Source organism: Poecilia formosa, unplaced genomic scaffold, assembly GCF_000485575.1.
Source record: "Poecilia formosa unplaced genomic scaffold, Poecilia_formosa-5.1.2 Scaffold182, whole genome shotgun sequence".
Taxonomy (NCBI): domain Eukaryota; kingdom Metazoa; phylum Chordata; class Actinopteri; order Cyprinodontiformes; family Poeciliidae; genus Poecilia; species Poecilia formosa.
This window is the reverse complement of record NW_006800121.1, coordinates 52763-72773: the sequence shown is the minus strand read 5'-3', so window position 1 is coordinate 72773 and position 20011 is coordinate 52763. Positions and strand designations below refer to the sequence as shown.

At 40.6% G+C, this 20011-nt stretch overlaps 1 protein-coding gene across 1 annotated transcript in view; it reads right to left on the bottom strand.

Annotated features, from left to right (window-relative positions):
- Positions 1-649: 649 nt before the first annotated feature.
- The window catches only part of card11 (caspase recruitment domain family, member 11), a 42232-nt gene continuing 22870 nt past the window's right edge, over positions 650-20011 (bottom strand). The window contains exons 17-35 of the mRNA XM_016678360.1: positions 19779-19905; positions 18541-18784; positions 17604-17688; positions 16546-16644; positions 15815-16006; positions 13320-13337; positions 12728-12834; positions 12559-12599; positions 12280-12391; positions 11973-12174; positions 11685-11811; positions 10447-10690; positions 9510-9594; positions 8453-8551; positions 7796-7913; positions 4189-4371; positions 3442-3563; positions 1531-1646; positions 650-1094 (exon numbers count right to left, since the gene is read on the bottom strand). Of these exons, the coding sequence (XP_016533846.1) occupies positions 890-1094; positions 1531-1646; positions 3442-3563; positions 4189-4371; positions 7796-7913; positions 8453-8551; positions 9510-9594; positions 10447-10690; positions 11685-11811; positions 11973-12174; positions 12280-12391; positions 12559-12599; positions 12728-12834; positions 13320-13337; positions 15815-16006; positions 16546-16644; positions 17604-17688; positions 18541-18784; positions 19779-19905 (2526 nt within the window). The 3' untranslated portion in view covers positions 650-889. The remainder of the gene's footprint in view (positions 1095-1530; positions 1647-3441; positions 3564-4188; positions 4372-7795; positions 7914-8452; positions 8552-9509; positions 9595-10446; positions 10691-11684; positions 11812-11972; positions 12175-12279; positions 12392-12558; positions 12600-12727; positions 12835-13319; positions 13338-15814; positions 16007-16545; positions 16645-17603; positions 17689-18540; positions 18785-19778; positions 19906-20011) is intronic.

Sequence of the window (20011 nt, the reverse complement as noted above, 5' to 3'; positions counted from 1 at the left end):
CTTGAAATGTCTTGACATGACACGTGGTGGGAAAAAAGACTTCTAGTAAAGATAAATGCACCATGTCCTTCAGATATTTATTCATAAAAGCTTCTGAAAACCCACATGATTTTCCTTCCACTGCAATCCTGCAGCATTCTGTGTTGGTTTGGTCACATTGAGTCCCAATAAAACACACTGAAGTATGTGGTTGTGATGTCATAGAAAGTGAAATGCAGTCAGATTCAATAAAACAGAATATGCACTCATCTTTTAGATTAAAATTGGCTTTTGAAAATAACAATATCTAAGCAGGTATTAAACATACTTAACCATAAGCCCACATTTCTGTATTTAAAATGTTTTTATAATTGTGTTTTCATTACTTGTAAGCATAAAATCCTCATAAAAGAAAAAAAATGCGTGAATGAGTCACTCTGTGTGTAATTAATCTATATAATGTGTTTCACTAAATGAACTGAATTACTGCGGTAATTTAACTTTTCAATGATATTCTAATTTGTGGAATATGACTGTTTTTCACTAGGTTGGTTTAACTGTTGTTTCTGTAATGACCAAACCTCGCCACTAGATGGCAGTTTAATCTTGGTTAAAATCTACCATTAACCGCAAGAGCTGCTAAAAAAACATTTGCCTGCAGCACATCCTGTGTCTGATGTTTTTTTTTAATAAGAAAATCTTCACATTAGGGATTTTAAATTCGTTTATCTTTAGAAAATTGAAATACAATTTTACAAAATACATAATGCATTTGTTTGGGTCTCAAGGACGTGCCTCTTTGAGTCTGACTATAAATATAAAACGAGAGCTACAGTAGATTTACAAGTTTTGTGGTTTACTGCATTTAGCTACACACGTATTTAAATGTACAGACTGGCGCACAGGAGGCCTACAGCAGGTCCTGCTCCACCCAGATCGTCTTCTTCTGCTCCTCCAAAATTCTGTCCTTGATGACCCTTATCAGGTCCTCCATCCCCGTCCAGGAGTCGGGCTCCAGGGTGGCGTACAGGCAAGGGATGGCCTCCAGCTCCTTCTCTTTCGCCCGACACAACCTCACAAAGTCCTCCTCCGACTCCACGCGCAGAGGCAGCTTCCTGTGTGGACAGGAAACAGGAAGGAAGCAGCATTGCGGTGGTGAGTGCGGTGATGTTTGGAACCCAGTGTCTCTGATGCCGAGATCGTGTAGAGCTGCAGCGGCCCGTCTAATTCAAAGACGTCACAGAATCCACCCAGAGACACGTCAGAATCTTTTGGTAATTTTACTTAGAAACAGCAGAAACCACGGAACAGACCTGCCAGGCAGTGTTTTTTTGTGTTTTTGGTTTTTTTTTTTAGAAATGGTTGCCCATTTGTTTTATCTGCTTCATCTTTCCAGGTAGCTCAAACAGAAAGCATGAAACAGAGTCGTCAGAGTGTGTTCTGTCTAACCTCCAGCGTGGAAACATTAGCTCATTACAAGAACTGACATGTGTTTGGATTTGGAAAAAATAGGTTTCACTGCACAGGTGGAGCGTTTTGTGCTCCACTTACCTTAGCTTCTTGACATTTTTCTCACAGATCTTGACATAAACGATAATGGGGTAGATTTCTCGCCGCAGAAGGTCCTTGACGCAGCTCAGCTCGGCCTCCAGCAGGCAGTGTTTACCCTGAAGATGGGTAGAGAGGAAACCAGGCTTGAAAACAAGTCTACAGGAGCGGTGGCAAACGACGTGCATTTAATCTGTCTGTAAATGTTAGGAGGTGCTGGTTCACTGGTTCGCAGCTTCGTGCGTGAGGGTGTTGTAGTCTTCGCGCGCACGTTGTACGTGTGAAAGTTTGTGTTTTCTTTAACAGGAAGGCCAGCGAGGGAGCGCAGCGCGGCGCGCCGTAAAGCCAGTCCTCCACTCTTGTGGTGAGCTGACGCAGCTGTCGTAAAAGACTCGTTGACGTTTAGGACCATTCCATGAAATAAGTACTAAGAAGTAATCTCTGTTCAATCAGCCACGGCAGACCAAGTGTCTTGTTTGACATTTGTTCTGAAAGCCCCCTGTTCCTTCTTTTAAAAAGGAGGAAAATATATTTACAATAAAGAGCCTTTTGAGCAGCATGACATCAACTAGAAGCTGATATGACTTGACCTCCAAATATGCCCCTGAGAAAGTTCATGGTGTTGGAGAAAGGAAGTCCTACTCTAAACCAAAAAACAGATCAAATACTGTCCCGATTCCTTAAAGCCTTTGAAGTATCCATTTAGCTTAGTGTCAACTAGGAGTCATCAAAACACAAACCAGCCTCCATGACACTTTTTGCATCACAGTGAGGGGCTAACATCCCTTTGGCTCCACGCGGAAGTAAAATTTTAATAATTAATTAATTTAGACCGTCTCCTCTCTGGAGTTTCCTACATTTATTTTTTATTTTTTTATTGTTTAATAAAACAAAGAGTGATTGTAACCTGTGTCCGTCACTCGTTGTGACCTATGGGCTTTCTTGGTTTACCGATTCAAAGAATCAAAGAAACTCCTGTTTATATCTGAAAAATGTTTACAACTTGCATAAATACACAAGGTATTCTATCTTCCAAACTCATCATTGATGCAAAAATATAGTTTCATTTCATAGTGTTTTGTACAAGCCTGCCTGAAAACATATAATGACATTAACACGATTTCTGGATGGTTTCAACAATTCAAATTTAAGACTCCTTCAGACATTTTTAAGACCATTAGCAAAGAAATGTATGAACTTCGTCCAGCCAAGTGGTGATAAATTTGCACTTATACATGACAGAAATAAAAAAAATTTAAAAAGTCCCGCAAGAAAAAAACAATACATGGAATATCCATGATTAAATAGTCCTGCCAGGACAAAATGATTAACTACTCCTTACTTTTATAAAGGGGCAATATTAGGTACTTTGCAGGCACCTACCACTGGTAGTTACTTCAATGTTATAAAGTAACTATGCTACCTTCAATTGTTATAAAAATGTCGTATATCAAATATGACTTAAGAAAAATTTGACTTTGTAAATTAACACCTTGAAATTGGGTCTCTGTCTCTTTAAAAACTCCTGCTCGTTCTGAAACTCCTCCTGCAGGAAGTCATCACAGCATTGCTCCTCTATTAACCCTCTAACAACGTTTTTACCAGCGTTGCTCTGAGAAGCGGCTCCTATAACGAGCCCAGCTGATGCTCAGTTCCTCCAGATGTTTGCTAATTGCTGCTGGCTAGTCTGAAGGAGCCGGATGGGGAAGTTGCGAGGGAGTGGTTGCCAGGGGAGATTAAAGGATTTCTCAAACATGCATGAAAGAGAAGTATGTTTTTGATGAGGGAATAACATTACAACATGTGTAAAGTCAATTTTTGCATAATACTGCCTCTTTAAAGTCAGTTTAAGACATTTTAATAATCTCAACCTACTTCCTGAAGGCACCAAATGCAGATCGGACAAACACCAACCTTGGCAGCGACGGCTTCGATGTTTTCCCGGGTGATGCATTCGAATGTGGCCTGCTTCTCCTTGTAGTGAATGAAGGGCTCAACGTTCTGTTTCAGATGAAACTCCTCCTTGGTTAGGGTATCTGGACATGGAGAGCAAAACGAAAAGGCGAGGGGGAAACGTGAAATGTCGTGTTAGTTTGTGGAGCTCACAACGGGACGCATTCACACCGAGCTCATTTGCTACGCCGCTGCACGGCATCATCTATCACAAGGAACAGAAAGTTGAGGTTTTCGCCCTGGGGACTCTCCACGTCAGAAAGTCACAAAACAGACTCTTGACTCGCCAGATGTTCAACCTTCACCGATAACTTGCCTGACGCCCCCCTCCCCTCGGGACAGGGGCGCGAATTCTCTAAGGGCCAACAACAATTTTTTTACAGTGAGGCGTGAGCGTGGTGTCTAAAATATCTGTGTCATTGTCACTGCAGTGCATCGTCACCCTGGTTATCAACTAGGCCATCTTCTGTGCTGCCCATTTTTTTGTCTCTGGTTACACTTCTTCACTTTTTCATCACAGAGCAGCACAACACACGAGTTAAATCCCCACGGTAGGTTTCTTTTTCTCTAGCATTCACCCACGCATCATACTGGCAGCAACACACTGGCATTACACCCAAAGTAGGGTAAAAAAAAAATCCCTTCACAGACAACCAAGTGACATTTCTTACAAAGACTCGAACTGCATGCTGTTTATCAGACACTAACCCGGTTTGCAGATGTTAAAGTCCATGGCTGCGCCCATGTTCAGTATTTTCTGGATGATGGTCTTGGCCAGTGCGGCCGGAGTGAAGAGAACCGGTCTTCGCCTTTGGGTCCGCTGAGGCGTGACGGGACTGTAAGGGATCAGGTTCAAGCTTCTGCTCAGTTCGTTGTCGGGGTCAGCAGCGTCTGCTCATAGACGACGCACAAGCACAAAAGAGAGAGGCGTGCAATGAAACACAATGTTTTTACAGGGCAAAGCCGTTTGCAATCACGGTTTGCCTTTGCATCGTTTTGTGAAGCTGAGTAATTTCGTAGGACTCCAGTAATTGTTGCTTGCAGTCTCATAACAATAAAATAAATATTTCTTTTCTGCTACTTGATTTCAATCCATTCTATTCAAATCAATTCCTAGCGCCAATTCACAGCATGTGTTGTCTCGATGCACTTTGCAAAAAAAAAAAAAAAAAATTCAATCACACATACATTCCAATTGATCCTACTTATCAATGAGTTAATTATTGAAAGCAGTTAAAATGTTTTTATCTAAGGATTGCATCAGGTCACTGACTTGTAGAAACTTAAGTCTTTTTAGTGAACTTTTGAAATGACTTAAACTTGTTTCAATATTGGTTAAACACTTAAACAGTAATTTGACGTGTTAAACGCAAAATGCTTCGTCATTACTGGGGCAGTAAAGGACAGAGTGAGCACTTTTACTTTCCCCAAATATCTTCTTTTAAGGAAAAATGGGAAGGAACTGTGAAAGTGACCAAAAACAGTCTCTTAGTTCGACACATTTTATCTCAGTCTTATAAAATATTAGACTTGTCTACCTAATCCCGATGGAGGAAAACACAAACATAGTTCATGTCATGATAATGACAGACAGCTGGAGCTGATTCAGCAGCCATAGCAACAAGGTGATGTTTGTGAGCATAAAGTTTTTCAGGATATAGAATGGGTAAGCAACCCATATTACTTTTGCTTTTTTGTGTGAGTATAAAAATATCCAAGCAGTGCTCTAACAACTGAAGTCACCAACTGCTCTCTCCAAATGTTCCTGCTGCATATTCATGGCAGTATTTTACATCGCCTTCCACCCACTAAAGTGACTTTTAAGACCCAAAACGAAAGTGAGAAAATTCACTGTGGACCCATTCAGAAAATTTAAATAGAACAACAGATGTTCTCCAAATACTAATGCAACACACAAACAAATATTCTGAACACAGACAAAAATGAACATGTACGAAAGTGAGACTTTCAGCTGCTTCCATTCACTGCTGCTCATACGAAATGAGCTATTCTAGAGAACCACTCGTTAGTATAAAAGCTAAATCTTGGAATATCACTGCTGGTCAGAATAGGAGCAAAAATCACAATGTAAATCTGGATATTGAGTTTTTCTCCTCATTGGTGGATAACAGGTAAACAACATACATAGTGTTTGCATGAGCTCTGTAAAGCCTGAAACAAGCAATGCTCTCAGATAACCTTTCTCCTGACTTCCTCTCTTCAATGGACAGATTGCTATTCTTTATCTTTGCCCTATAAACTCACATTCGAGCTGAGTACATAGCCACCTACTTTTGTCTCAATGTGGCCATTGTGTTACGTGTTTATGTGGGTTTTGTTGTTCTTTCCATAACGCTGTCCCTCTCTGACTGCTTTCCATTCCTTGCTCTGCTGCCTCGTGCCAGCTTTCTCTTTCATTCTTGCTATTTAACATTTGCAATGAATTTATGCCATTTGGGGGCAATGGCTTTGAAACTAGTCACAATAACCAAGCCTGATTCTTTGTTTGCAGACTGAAAGTCATACTGCCATATTTAAATGTTTTATCATGAAAGCACCGTTCTCGTGCTTCACTGTTCGGTCTGGACATCCGTTCTGATCAGGATTGTCTTTTTAGGATTTATGATTGTATGATGTTCTTTCACAATATTCACAACTTTGCGTCAGGAGATTTCTTGGATTAAAGAAACTGATTGCATAGAAAGTGTCATTCTTTTAACCCTCCTAGTGTTGCAACCCTGTTTCAGAACTGGTTCAGAAGTGAGCTGTCTCTCTCTTTGTTCTTTTGCATAAAAAGGCCTCCGCTGCTCTAACTGATGTCACTATAGCTATTTTTTACACATCCTTTTAATGTAACTTTGTTCAGTCAGATTTTACGTAGGTGCCACCTCTTCCTGCTTCTCTCTCTACCTCAGTGAAAGCGCTTCATCATTATTTTTTTTAATTCCTTCAATCTTTGGAACGGCAAACACTTATAACAACACTTCCAATCTGACGTTCAGTGAGTGCATTCGCTCATGTTGTGTCCAAAGCAGTGTTTTAAATGTAATTACCGTATTTTCCGGACTGTAGAGCGCACCTCACTATAAGCCACGTCTACAAAGTTTTCTTTTTTTTAAAAAAACAAAAACAAACAAACTGGAAACGTACATAGATAAGCCGCACCGGGCTATAAGCCGCTGGTATCTCCGCCGCTCTCGGTTTTTAATAAATCTGCTGGATCTATTAAGGACGGAGCCCTGCGTCTCCAACGCCCAACCATGGATTCATTCACGCTGAGCTTAGCGGCTGTCGATCTGCACTGCCAGATCGACAGCCTTCAACTTAAAAGCTGCATCATGGTTGTGGCAGTATCATGCTGTGGGGCTATCTTTCTATATATGGAGAGGAACAACTCCCTCCAAATTTACCGTCACCTTTACTTTTCAGCCGGTTAAAACGTAAATGCAACCCAGCTTTTCAAATTGATCCAAAAGAACATCAAAATAGTTATTTTTTTAAACGGTAAGGCAAATTAATATTGGTATAAAAGTACTGAAAGTCTTAATCTGATGAATTTACTTTACACCCTAAGCACATTAATTTGTCTTTCCACAATGTTTCTGGTATTTATCTTCAAATCTCCCCACTTCTCTGCTGTGTTTCAACGTAATCGCCAGAACTGCTCAAGTCCCTGAAACATGTCCTCCATTTTGACCCTCGGACTCCATTTCATCTCACCAAGATGAATGGAGTCCGCTTTCTTCCTCCTCCGAGTGGGTGTTTCTGCTATTCAGAGCTTTGTTGTCATGGTTACCTCTCTCTCTCTCTTTTTGTTTTTTATCTGAATGTTGTGAAAGTTCAGCTTCCACTGACTCCGCGATACACCCCTTGTTCATCATTCATTGTCTGTTTTTTTTGTTTGTCTGTTTGTCTTTTAGAGTAACACTTTCTGACTTTCGAAACGGCTTCGTCTTCATCGTTCTGTATCAACACCAGCTTGGGCCTGAGATGACTTGCGTCTGTCTAAGCACCCTTGCTGAACTTCCACTTCCTTTTTTATTTATCTAACCCTTCTGCTCCTTTTTAGAGCGGTGCTGCCTTTTCATATTAAGTGACAAAAAAAAAAGAAAAAAAAAAAAGAAAAGAAAAAAAAACCCAAAGCATAAATTCACACTGAAGCTTCTTTATGTGGTTACAACTTCTAACATCAGTCCTCACAGCATCTAATCTTAAATCGTGACCTTAGACGGAGTTCAGGCGGCTTCAGTGTGACTCTTCACAATCGCTTCAGTTTCCTTGTTGCTGCTGAAGAAGTGTCGGCTCGTCCGCTCACCTTCTTGTCTGAGCAGCTCGAAGCTTTGCCTCGCTAGTGTTGCACTGCAAGTGTTGATGATCCTCACGCGCTCGTTGCTGTTCAGGCGCTTGTACTTGATATCCACCCTGCTGACAAACTGGAGTGACAGAAGGCAGCGGTTAGTCTGACGGCGTTTCTTTTTAGGGGAAAACTGTTTCTGCTCCAGGTTCATTTTACAACCAGCTGCCTTCACTTTGATGCCGCCAGATAAAATCTAGAGCAGACAATTTGGCGATTTAATCTCAGCCTAAATCTAGAGGAGAGATTGAATCAAAGAAAAACGTTCTCAGGTTGAACCTTTTAGCTGACATGCAAACCACCGTGACTGATGGGAAACTAAGGCGCAGCGTCACAGCGAACGCGCTCCCAATGGCGAAACACGGTGGTGGAAGCATCATGCTTTCCTTTAGTAGAGACACTGAAGCTGGTCGGACTTAACGGAAAAATGGACGGAGCTAAATGCATGGCAGTCTGAGAAAGAAACGTGTTTAGAGCAGAGCTGCAATGCTCAAAAGTACAAACCTGAATCTTTTTCAGAATCTGTAGCAAGATTTCCAGATTTTTTATTTGTAAAAAAAAAACAAAACATGAAACCTCGTCATACTGTCAGCACCAGACGTGTTTGGACTTTATTACCTGCAGGATCTGATTGAGGAAGATACTGGCTCTGGACAAGCGAGGGCTGGCCTTAATGTCAGGAGGGGAGCCGGCCTCTTCTGGCTGTAAGCTGCTCGCCTAGGCACACAGCATCATAACACAATAAATAACAAATAATCGATATTGATAAAAGACACAGTACAGATGTGGTGCAAAAAAAGAGAGACTGGGATGCAAGAAAGATTTTAGTAAAGACGCTGCAGATTGTCAGAGTTCAGTCTGAAAATGTACATGGTGTCAAAAGTTTGACATTTTTAGATCTGGAAAAGTTTCATAATTCTCTGAGCAGCTTAAACATTTGAGAAAAGACACAATTTAGGTGAGATTAAAAAAAAAACAATTAAATCGTTCATCTTTTAATTCATGATCTGCCGAATAGCATCCAACTAAATCTAGAATACTTCGGCTTTAAACAACAAGGTCTAAAAATGGCAAAATAAAATGGGTCAAAATTTAAATTCTGAATATCTTATTTATAGCTTTTTGTGCACTACTTTGCCAAATTTGCTTCTTCTTTGCCTTTCCTGCTGTAACATTTCCACAGGAAGCTATTAAGCAATGTTCAGACACATAAGAAAATAGACCTACTCCACCTACTTCTGTTAATTCACTTCTGCTAATTTACTTATCACTGAACAGCTTTGCACCAAAATGTGCATTAAAGACCTGTTGTCATGGTATCAACTTTACAGGCCACTCATGTCTTCTGGTTCTGTTTCTGCTCTGCATCTCCAGAACCAGAACCAAACATGGAGAAGCAGCATTCAGCTTCTATGTTCCTCTAATCTGGAACAAACGTTCAGAAAACTGCAAAACTGCGGAAAACACCAGGGTCCATTAAATCAAGGTTTGAGTCCCAGCTTAGGTTAAAAATAACTGGAACATTGATTAATATATTTGATGATGAATGTTGCTTGTTTGGCCATTATGTCATACAAATAAACTAAACTTAAATCAGACTTAAATTATTACTTTGTTGTTAGTTTGTTGTCGTCTCTGAGCGACAGCTAAAGAGATACATCTGGTGGATCCTCACCCTGCTGGTGCGGTGGCCTTCATTTTCTTCCTTCCCTCCTCGACAGACGAACTTCTGAATCTTTACCAGCAGCAGCTGCTGAGCTCTGCAGTCACACAAAAAAAACACTCGTAAAGCTCCAAAGATGCAAGGATTTAAATCAGCGCTGAAAACAAAGCAGAGCGGTGAGAAAGTAGAGGTCGGTTCTGCTGAAGGGGTTTCTTCTGTGGCTTGTGAAACTCAAGCAAATCACTTAATTTGTGATTCAGCAAAGGAGGCCGTTACATTTTCACGTCATCGATTCGGTTCGTTGTTAGAAAAATGCTTTTTAAATTCACATGAGTCATTTTTGTAAAATAATTTGAAACAGTTGGAAAAAAAAATCTCAAATATTTAAGCAGGCCTGTCATGATGACTAATTTTGCTGGATGATTAATTGTTGCTACACGATGATATTAATAATAACAAAAAAAATAAAAATAAAAAAAATAAAATAATAATAATAATAATAGCAGCTTTTGAGACCATTTTCAAGTAATGCAGTGTTGATAGCATAAAATGAGAGTAGACCCTCTTCAAGATCAATAAACTTTCTAATGAAGATTTGACACTAGAACAGGAAGATATTTTAAATACCCAAAATAGATAAACAAAACAATCAAAACGACAAATAAAATGGATTCTGTAGTTCCAGGAAACAAAACTGCCCTTCTAGAAAAAGGCAAGTGCAAAGAAATTTAATTGATCATCCGATTAATCTATTTATTGCAATAGGATTATCTTGAAAAGTTTTCCACGGGACGTGAGAAATATTTAGTCATAACCATCGATTCCTGCTGCAGATTTTTCAATCGAACAGACAATGTGAGAAATCTTCACTCTCTTGAACCAAAGCGCCACACAAAGCTCTGCTCTGCACCTTTCAGACTGCCTGAAAGCGTCTAACTCTGAGTCCTACCGCGAGTTGCTGGGTATGGTGCCGCGCTCGGCCAGGTCCGTTCCGCTGTAGGGGTCGACGCGGGCGCACAGCCACTCGCAGCGGCCCTGGTGCCTGGTGTCCAGAACGTGCACCACCTCGTCGCAGCGCACGTTCAGGGAGCAGCTGTCCGACTGTCCGCAGATGTTCAGGTTGACTCGGATGTAGAAGGAGTCTCCAGACGCCAGCGAGCCGTCGGACAGGTTGCTCTGGAGCCGACGATAAGCTGGAGAAACGGGCATGTGGCTTATTTAATATGAAGCCCAAAAACCAAGAAACATACTAAAACCCAAAGAATGCGCCAAAAGCTCGGTTTGTTTTCTAAATGTTTCCAGGCCGGCTCACCATATAACCAATTTGTGATTCCATTTTGTATCTGAATCATCCTACTTCATCTCTGTTTCTTAGTTGTACCTAAACCGTACAAACAGGCCATAAAATCAACCAAAACACAACGGCATGTTTCTTGAACTGAAAAGCTTTTCTTCTGTTGTGAAAAAAAAAAAAAAAAAAAACTATTTTACCAAGCACTGTCAGGTGAAATCGCTCAATCAGGTTTATTCATATACTGTGCACAATGCAGAGAGCTTGTAGGACAATCAATAACAAAGCAGGTCTGGGTGAAAAAGCTCTGCCAGGCAGAGACAACACTTGAGTTTATACCAGGGATTCAAAACAAGGGGCGAGACAGTCTGGCTCTGATGCAGCTGTGGGAAACAACTCCCAGCCTTGTACATGTAACCCAAATAGTTCTTTTGGTGAGAGTTCACAAGAATTTCATATAACATGGTCAGCTGATGTTAACTTGTAGTAATTTTCCACCTCACTCCTTTGCCTGCACCATTTCAACTGTTTCCAGCTACAGTTTGAGCTCTAGGTGGCGCTTATTAAGAACCAGGTGACTGAACTTGTGGCTAATGGTTCATTGATGGTGGATGTAATAAAAATGATGTTGCATAAAGAGAGATTCTTGCATTAGTTTGGCGTGGAGTGCTTTGGACAGTAACGTCACTGACTCGTTTTCCGTCACAGAAAAAACAAAACATAGCAACAAAAACACATTTGCATCCTCTTCTGAATCCAAACGGTCGTTGGCTGTGACTCACCGCGAGGGGATGCCGTTACCGTGTCGATCCGACACAAACACACGTACCGCTGCACTCTCTTCTTAAAGCCAGCTGCCGTTTATTTAAGCTTCTACAGCAATAAAAATGACTTACAGTCAAAACTGGCTCGATAGTGCAGCTTGATTGGTCCGGAGCAGTGCTGCAACGTCCAGTGGGCTTCTTCCTGAGTGCTGGTGTCCAGGGAAAGGCTCTGGTTCTCCCCTCTTACGGATCCCTCCAGCTGGTTAGTCGATCACAGAATAAACAAAGGTTAGAAACTACAACCAAGTAATTCCACTTTAACTTGGTTTGAGATGTTTCAGAATAAATCCTTGACGAGGTAAAAGATTTTCACCTCATATTTGACTCATTTAACTTTCAGAATGGAAGTTAACTTCTTACCAGCAAGAGGTGGTGGCCTTCTCGCAGCCCTGCTCTCTCGGCGTTGGACCCAGCCTGAACCGACGAGATGAAAATCCCGCTCTCGTTGCCACCGACCAGCGTGACGTCCTTCAAGAGGTTGTCGCCTTGCAGCGCCACCTCCTGCACCGGCTTGATGGTGGAGCTGATTCTGGAGAAGGAGGACAGAGACGGGCGAAACGGCCTGTGCGTCCACCGACACAGAAAAGAGGGGGTTGTCAGTGGGAGAATGTGGGGCATTTTTTTTATTTATTTTTTTAATTACGGTCGATGGAAAGTTGCAGAATACCTCTCCAAAGAGAACTTCCTGAAGATATTGTTGACCTGCTCCAGATCGTACGTGTCCATTCCCTCTGATTGATGGGAGGACGACGACGAGATCACAGAGTTAGGGCCATCTTCTGAGGCAAAGCAACGAAAATCAACACACACACACACACACACACACACACACACACAGAGAGAGAGAGATCAATCAAGATATTAACTTTGAAAAGATGTTTTTTAGAGCACTAACATCAAATTTATCATCTGTGTTATTTCTGAACGTTACATAAAAGCACATTACCACACTCCATTTCCATGTTGTCACTATCGAAGTCAGAGAGACTACAAAGAAAACAGAAAACACTGTATTTTGTTTGCTCTCGCTTCAGGAAATGAGAAATAAATCAAATCAAATTCAATGAAAACTGGTGGGATCATAACGACCTGCAGTAAAAATAAGCGAGCTGTACCTGCGGAGCGGGAAGTCGTTTTCTTTCTCCCTCTCTCGTCTGTACAGCGATGCCTTCTCGGGAGGCTCTGGGACGATGGACATGATGCTGTCGTTACGGTAACGGAGCTGAAGTTTCAACAGGAAGAAAAACACTGAATCGGTTCAGACGACATCAGGTCAATTTCATTCATTTCAGTTAATAACAGCAGAATTCATTTCAATTAAAATGTAAAAAATAAATAAATTATTAAATTGAATAAGGGTTACTAATAAATTACATCATGAAAGTGAAATAAAAATGAAAAAAAAAATTCATAAGTTAAATTAAATATTTAATTGATTTCTAACAAACTTAAATTGAATTTAAAATTTTTATTGAATCACTTACTTTTAAACAAAAGCAATTGATTTACATTTAATTTAATTAATTTGATGAATTCAAAAATAATCCAATTTGATTTTAATCAATTAAAGTTAAGCTTCATTTAATCTGAAATAATTTTATTTCATAATAATTTCATTTATAATAATATCTATTAAATAATTTCAAAAAATTGCATTTTAATTAAATTCTAATTTAGTTTATGCATGCTAAGTTGCCCCCTCTTTACCATATTTTGCCTGCACTGCTCCANATTCATGGCAGTATTTTACATCGCCTTCCACCCACTAATTAAAGTGACTTTTAAGACCCAAAACGAAAGTGAGAAAATTCACTGTGGACCCATTCAGAAAATTTAAATAGAACAACAGATGTTCTCCAAATACTAATGCAACACACAAACAAATATTCTGAACACAGACAAAAATGAACATGTAGGAAAGTGAGACTTTCAGCTGCTTCCATTCACTGCTGCTCATACGAAATGAGCTATTCTAGAGAAACACTCGTTAGTATAAAAGCTAAATCTTGGAATATCACTGCTGGTCAGAATAGGAGCAAAAATCACAATGTAAATCTGGATACTGAGTTTTTCTCCTCATTGGTGGATAACAGGTAAACAACATACATAGTGTTTGCATGAGCTCTGTAAAGCCTGAAACAAGCAATGCTCTCAGATAACCTTTCTCCTGACTTCCTCTCTTCAATGGACAGATTGCTATTCTTTATCTTTGCCCTATAAACTCACATTCGAGCTGAGTACATAGCCACCTACTTTTGTCTCAATGTGGCCATTGTGTTACGTGTTTATGTGGGTTTTGTTGTTCTTTCCATAACGCTGTCCCTCTCTGGCTGCTTTCCGTTCCTTGCTCTGCTGCCTCGTGCCAGCTTTCTCTTTCATTCTTGCTATTTAACATTTGCAATGAATTTATGCCATTTGGGGGCAATGGCTTTGAAACTAGTCACAATAACCAAGCCTGATTCTTTGTTTGGAGACTGAAAGTCATACTGCCATATTTAAATGTTTTATCATGAAAGCACCGTTCTCGTGCTTCACTGTTCGGTCTGGACATCCGTTCTGATCAGGATTGTCTTTATAGGATTTATGATTGCATGATGTTCTTTCACAATATTCACAACTTTGCGTCAGGAGATTTCTTGGATTAAAGAAACTGATTGCATAGAAAGTGTCATTCTTTTAACCCTCCTAGTGTTGCAACCCTGTTTCAGAACTGGTTCAGAAGTGAGCTGTCTCTCTCTTTGTTCTTTTGCATAAAAAGGCCTCCGCTGCTCTAACTGATGTCACTATAGCTATTTTTTACACATCCTTTTAATGTAACTTTGTTCAGTCAGATTTTACGTAGGTGCCACCTCTTCCTGCTTCTCTCTCTACCTCAGTGAAAGCGCTTCATCATTATTTTTTTTAATTCCTTCAATCTTTGGAACGGCAAACACTTATAACAACACTTCCAATCTGACGTTCAGTGAGTGCATTCGCTCATGTTGTGTCCAAAGCAGTGTTTTAAATGTAATTACCGTATTTTCCGGACTGTAGAGCGCACCTCACTATAAGCCACGTCTACAAAGTTTTCTTTTTTTTAAAAAAACAAAAACAAACAAACTGGAAACGTACATAGATAAGCCGCACCGGGCTATAAGCCGCTGGTATCTCCGCCGCTCTCGGTTTTTAATAAATCTGCTGGATCTATTAAGGACGGAGCCCTGCGTCTCCAACGCCCAACCATGGATTCATTCACGCTGAGCTTAGCGGCTGTCGATCTGCACTGCCAGATCGACAGCCTTCAACTTAAAAGCTGCATCATGGTTGTGGCAGTATCATGCTGTGGGGCTATCTTTCTATATATGGAGAGGAACAACTCCCTCCAAATTTACCGTCACCTTTACTTTTCAGCCGGTTAAAACGTAAATGCAACCCAGCTTTTCAAATTGATCCAAAAGAACATCAAAATAGTTATTTTTTTAAACGGTAAGGCAAATTAATATTGGTATAAAAGTACTGAAAGTCTTAATCTGATGAATTTACTTTACACCCTAAGCACATTAATTTGTCTTTCCACAATGTTTCTGGTATTTATCTTCAAATCTCCCCACTTCTCTGCTGTGTTTCAACGTAATCGCCAGAACTGCTCAAGTCCCTGAAACATGTCCTCCATTTTGACCCTCGGACTCCATTTCATCTCACCAAGATGAATGGAGTCCGCTTTCTTCCTCCTCCGAGTGGGTGTTTCTGCTATTCAGAGCTTTGTTGTCATGGTTACCTCTCTCTCTCTCTTTTTGTTTTTTATCTGAATGTTGTGAAAGTTCAGCTTCCACTGACTCCGCGATACACCCCTTGTTCATCATTCATTGTCTGTTTTTTTTGTTTGTCTGTTTGTCTTTTAGAGTAACACTTTCTGACTTTCGAAACGGCTTCGTCTTCATCGTTCTGTATCAACACCAGCTTGGGCCTGAGATGACTTGCGTCTGTCTAAGCACCCTTGCTGAACTTCCACTTCCTTTTTTATTTATCTAACCCTTCTGCTCCTTTTTAGAGCGGTGCTGCCTTTTCATATTAAGTGACAAAAAAAAAAGAAAAAAAAAAAAGAAAAGAAAAAAAAACCCAAAGCATAAATTCACACTGAAGCTTCTTTATGTGGTTACAACTTCTAACATCAGTCCTCACAGCATCTAATCTTAAATCGTGACCTTAGACGGAGTTCAGGCGGCTTCAGTGTGACTCTTCACAATCGCTTCAGTTTCCTTGTTGCTGCTGAAGAAGTGTCGGCTCGTCCGCTCACCTTCTTGTCTGAGCAGCTCGAAGCTTTGCCTCGCTAGTGTTGCACTGCAAGTGTTGATGATCCTCACGCGCTCGTTGCTGTTCAGGCGCTTGTACTTGATATCCACCCTGCTGACAAACTGGAGTGACAGAAGGCAGCGGTTAGTCTGACGGCGTTTCTTTTTAGGGGAAAACTGTTTCTGCTCCAGGTTCATTTTACAACCAGCTGCCTTCACTTTGATGCCGCCAGATAAAATCTAGAGCAGACAATTTGGCGATTTAATCTCAGCCTAAATCTAGAGGAGAGATTGAATCAAAGAAAAACGTTCTCAGGTTGAACCTTTTAGCTGACATGCAAACCACCGTGACTGATGGGAAACTAAGGCGCAGCGTCACAGCGAACGCGCTCCCAATGGCGAAACACGGTGGTGGAAGCATCATGCTTTCCTTTAGTAGAGACACTGAAGCTGGTCGGACTTAACGGAAAAATGGACGGAGCTAAATGCATGGCAGTCTGAGAAAGAAACGTGTTTAGAGCAGAGCTGCAATGCTCAAAAGTACAAACCTGAATCTTTTTCAGAATCTGTAGCAAGATTTCCAGATTTTTTATTTGTAAAAAAAAAACAAAACATGAAACCTCGTCATACTGTCAGCACCAGACGTGTTTGGACTTTATTACCTGCAGGATCTGATTGAGGAAGATACTGGCTCTGGACAAGCGAGGGCTGGCCTTAATGTCAGGAGGGGAGCCGGCCTCTTCTGGCTGTAAGCTGCTCGCCTAGGCACACAGCATCATAACACAATAAATAACAAATAATCGATATTGATAAAAGACACAGTACAGATGTGGTGCAAAAAAAGAGAGACTGGGATGCAAGAAAGATTTTAGTAAAGACGCTGCAGATTGTCAGAGTTCAGTCTGAAAATGTACATGGTGTCAAAAGTTTGACATTTTTAGATCTGGAAAAGTTTCATAATTCTCTGAGCAGCTTAAACATTTGAGAAAAGACACAATTTGGGTGAGATTAAAAAAAAAAACAATTAAGTCGTTCATCTTTTAATTCATGATCTGCCGAATAGCATCCAACTAAATCTAGAATACTTCGGCTTTAAACAACAAGGTCTAAAAATGGCAAAATAAAATGGGTCAAAATTTAAATTCTGAATATCTTATTTATAGCTTTTTGTGCACTACTTTGCCAAATTTGCTTCTTCTTTGCCTTTCCTGCTGTAACATTTCCACAGGAAGCTATTAAGCAATGTTCAGACACATAAGAAAATAGACCTACTCCACCTACTTCTGTTAATTCACTTCTGCTAATTTACTTATCACTGAACAGCTTTGCACCAAAATGTGCATTAAAGACCTGTTGTCATGGTATCAACTTTACAGGCCACTCATGTCTTCTGGTTCTGTTTCTGCTCTGCATCTCCAGAACCAGAACCAAACATGGAGAAGCAGCATTCAGCTTCTATGTTCCTCTAATCTGGAACAAACGTTCAGAAAACTGCAAAACTGCGGAAAACACCAGGGTCCATTAAATCAAGGTTTGAGTCCCAGCTTAGGTTAAAAATAACTGGAACATTGATTAATATATTTGATGATGAATGTTGCTTGTTTGGCCATTATGTCATACAAATAAACTAAACTTAAATCAGACTTAAATTATTACTTTGTTGTTAGTTTGTTGTCGTCTCTGAGCGACAGCTAAAGAGATACATCTGGTGGATCCTCACCCTGCTGGTGCGGTGGCCTTCATTTTCTTCCTTCCCTCCTCGACAGACGAACTTCTGAATCTTTACCAGCAGCAGCTGCTGAGCTCTGCAGTCACACAAAAAAAACACTCGTAAAGCTCCAAAGATGCAAGGATTTAAATCAGCGCTGAAAACAAAGCAGAGCGGTGAGAAAGTAGAGGTCGGTTCTGCTGAAGGGGTTTCTTCTGTGGCTTGTGAAACTCAAGCAAATCACTTAATTTGTGATTCAGCAAAGGAGGCCGTTACATTTTCACGTCATCGATTCGGTTCGTTGTTAGAAAAATGCTTTTTAAATTCACATGAGTCATTTTTGTAAAATAATTTGAAACAGTTGGAAAAAAAAATCTCAAATATTTAAGCAGGCCTGTCATGATGACTAATTTTGCTGGATGATTAATTGTTGCTACACGATGATATTAATAATAACAAAAAAAATAAAAATAAAAAAAATAAAATAATAATAATAATAATAGCAGCTTTTGAGACCATTTTCAAGTAATGCAGTGTTGATAGCATAAAATGAGAGTAGACCCTCTTCAAGATCAATAAACTTTCTAATGAAGATTTGACACTAGAACAGGAAGATATTTTAAATACCCAAAATAGATAAACAAAACAATCAAAACGACAAATAAAATGGATTCTGTAGTTCCAGGAAACAAAACTGCCCTTCTAGAAAAAGGCAAGTGCAAAGAAATTTAATTGATCATCCGATTAATCTATTTATTGCAATAGGATTATCTTGAAAAGTTTTCCACGGGACGTGAGAAATATTTAGTCATAACCATCGATTCCTGCTGCAGATTTTTCAATCGAACAGACAATGTGAGAAATCTTCACTCTCTTGAACCAAAGCGCCACACAAAGCTCTGCTCTGCACCTTTCAGACTGCCTGAAAGCGTCTAACTCTGAGTCCTACCGCGAGTTGCTGGGTATGGTGCCGCGCTCGGCCAGGTCCGTTCCGCTGTAGGGGTCGACGCGGGCGCACAGCCACTCGCAGCGGCCCTGGTGCCTGGTGTCCAGAACGTGCACCACCTCGTCGCAGCGCACGTTCAGGGAGCAGCTGTCCGACTGTCCGCAGATGTTCAGGTTGACTCGGATGTAGAAGGAGTCTCCAGACGCCAGCGAGCCGTCGGACAGGTTGCTCTGGAGCCGACGATAAGCTGGAGAAACGGGCATGTGGCTTATTTAATATGAAGCCCAAAAACCAAGAAACATACTAAAACCCAAAGAATGCGCCAAAAGCTCGGTTTGTTTTCTAAATGTTTCCAGGCCGGCTCACCATATAACCAATTTGTGATTCCATTTTGTATCTGAATCATCCTACTTCATCTCTGTTTCTTAGTTGTACCTAAACCGTACAAACAGGCCATAAAATCAACCAAAACACAACGGCATGTTTCTTGAACTGAAAAGCTTTTCTTCTGTTGTGAAAAAAAAAAAAAAAAAAAACTATTTTACCAAGCACTGTCAGGTGAAATCGCTCAATCAGGTTTATTCATATACTGTGCACAATGCAGAGAGCTTGTAGGACAATCAATAACAAAGCAGGTCTGGGTGAAAAAGCTCTGCCAGGCAGAGACAACACTTGAGTTTATACCAGGGATTCAAAACAAGGGGCGAGACAGTCTGGCTCTGATGCAGCTGTGGGAAACAACTCCCAGCCTTGTACATGTAACCCAAATAGTTCTTTTGGTGAGAGTTCACAAGAATTTCATATAACATGGTCAGCTGATGTTAACTTGTAGTAATTTTCCACCTCACTCCTTTGCCTGCACCATTTCAACTGTTTCCAGCTACAGTTTGAGCTCTAGGTGGCGCTTATTAAGAACCAGGTGACTGAACTTGTGGCTAATGGTTCATTGATGGTGGATGTAATAAAAATGATGTTGCATAAAGAGAGATTCTTGCATTAGTTTGGCGTGGAGTGCTTTGGACAGTAACGTCACTGACTCGTTTTCCGTCATAGAAAAAACAAAACATAGCAACAAAAACACATTTGCATCCTCTTCTGAATCCAAACGGTCGTTGGCTGTGACTCACCGCGAGGGGATGTCGTTACCGTGTCGATCCGACACAAACACACGTACCGCTGCACTCTCTTCTTAAAGCCAGCTGCCGTTTATTTAAGCTTCTACAGCAATAAAAATGACTTACAGTCAAAACTGGCTCGATAGTGCAGCTTGATTGGTCCGGAGCAGTGCTGCAACGTCCAGTGGGCTTCTTCCTGAGTGCTGGTGTCCAGGGAAAGGCTCTGGTTCTCCCCTCTTACGGATCCCTCCAGCTGGTTAGTCGATCACAGAATAAACAAAGGTCAGAAACTACAACCAAGTAATTCCACTTTAACTTGGTTTGAGATGTTTCAGAATAAATCCTTGACGAGGTAAAAG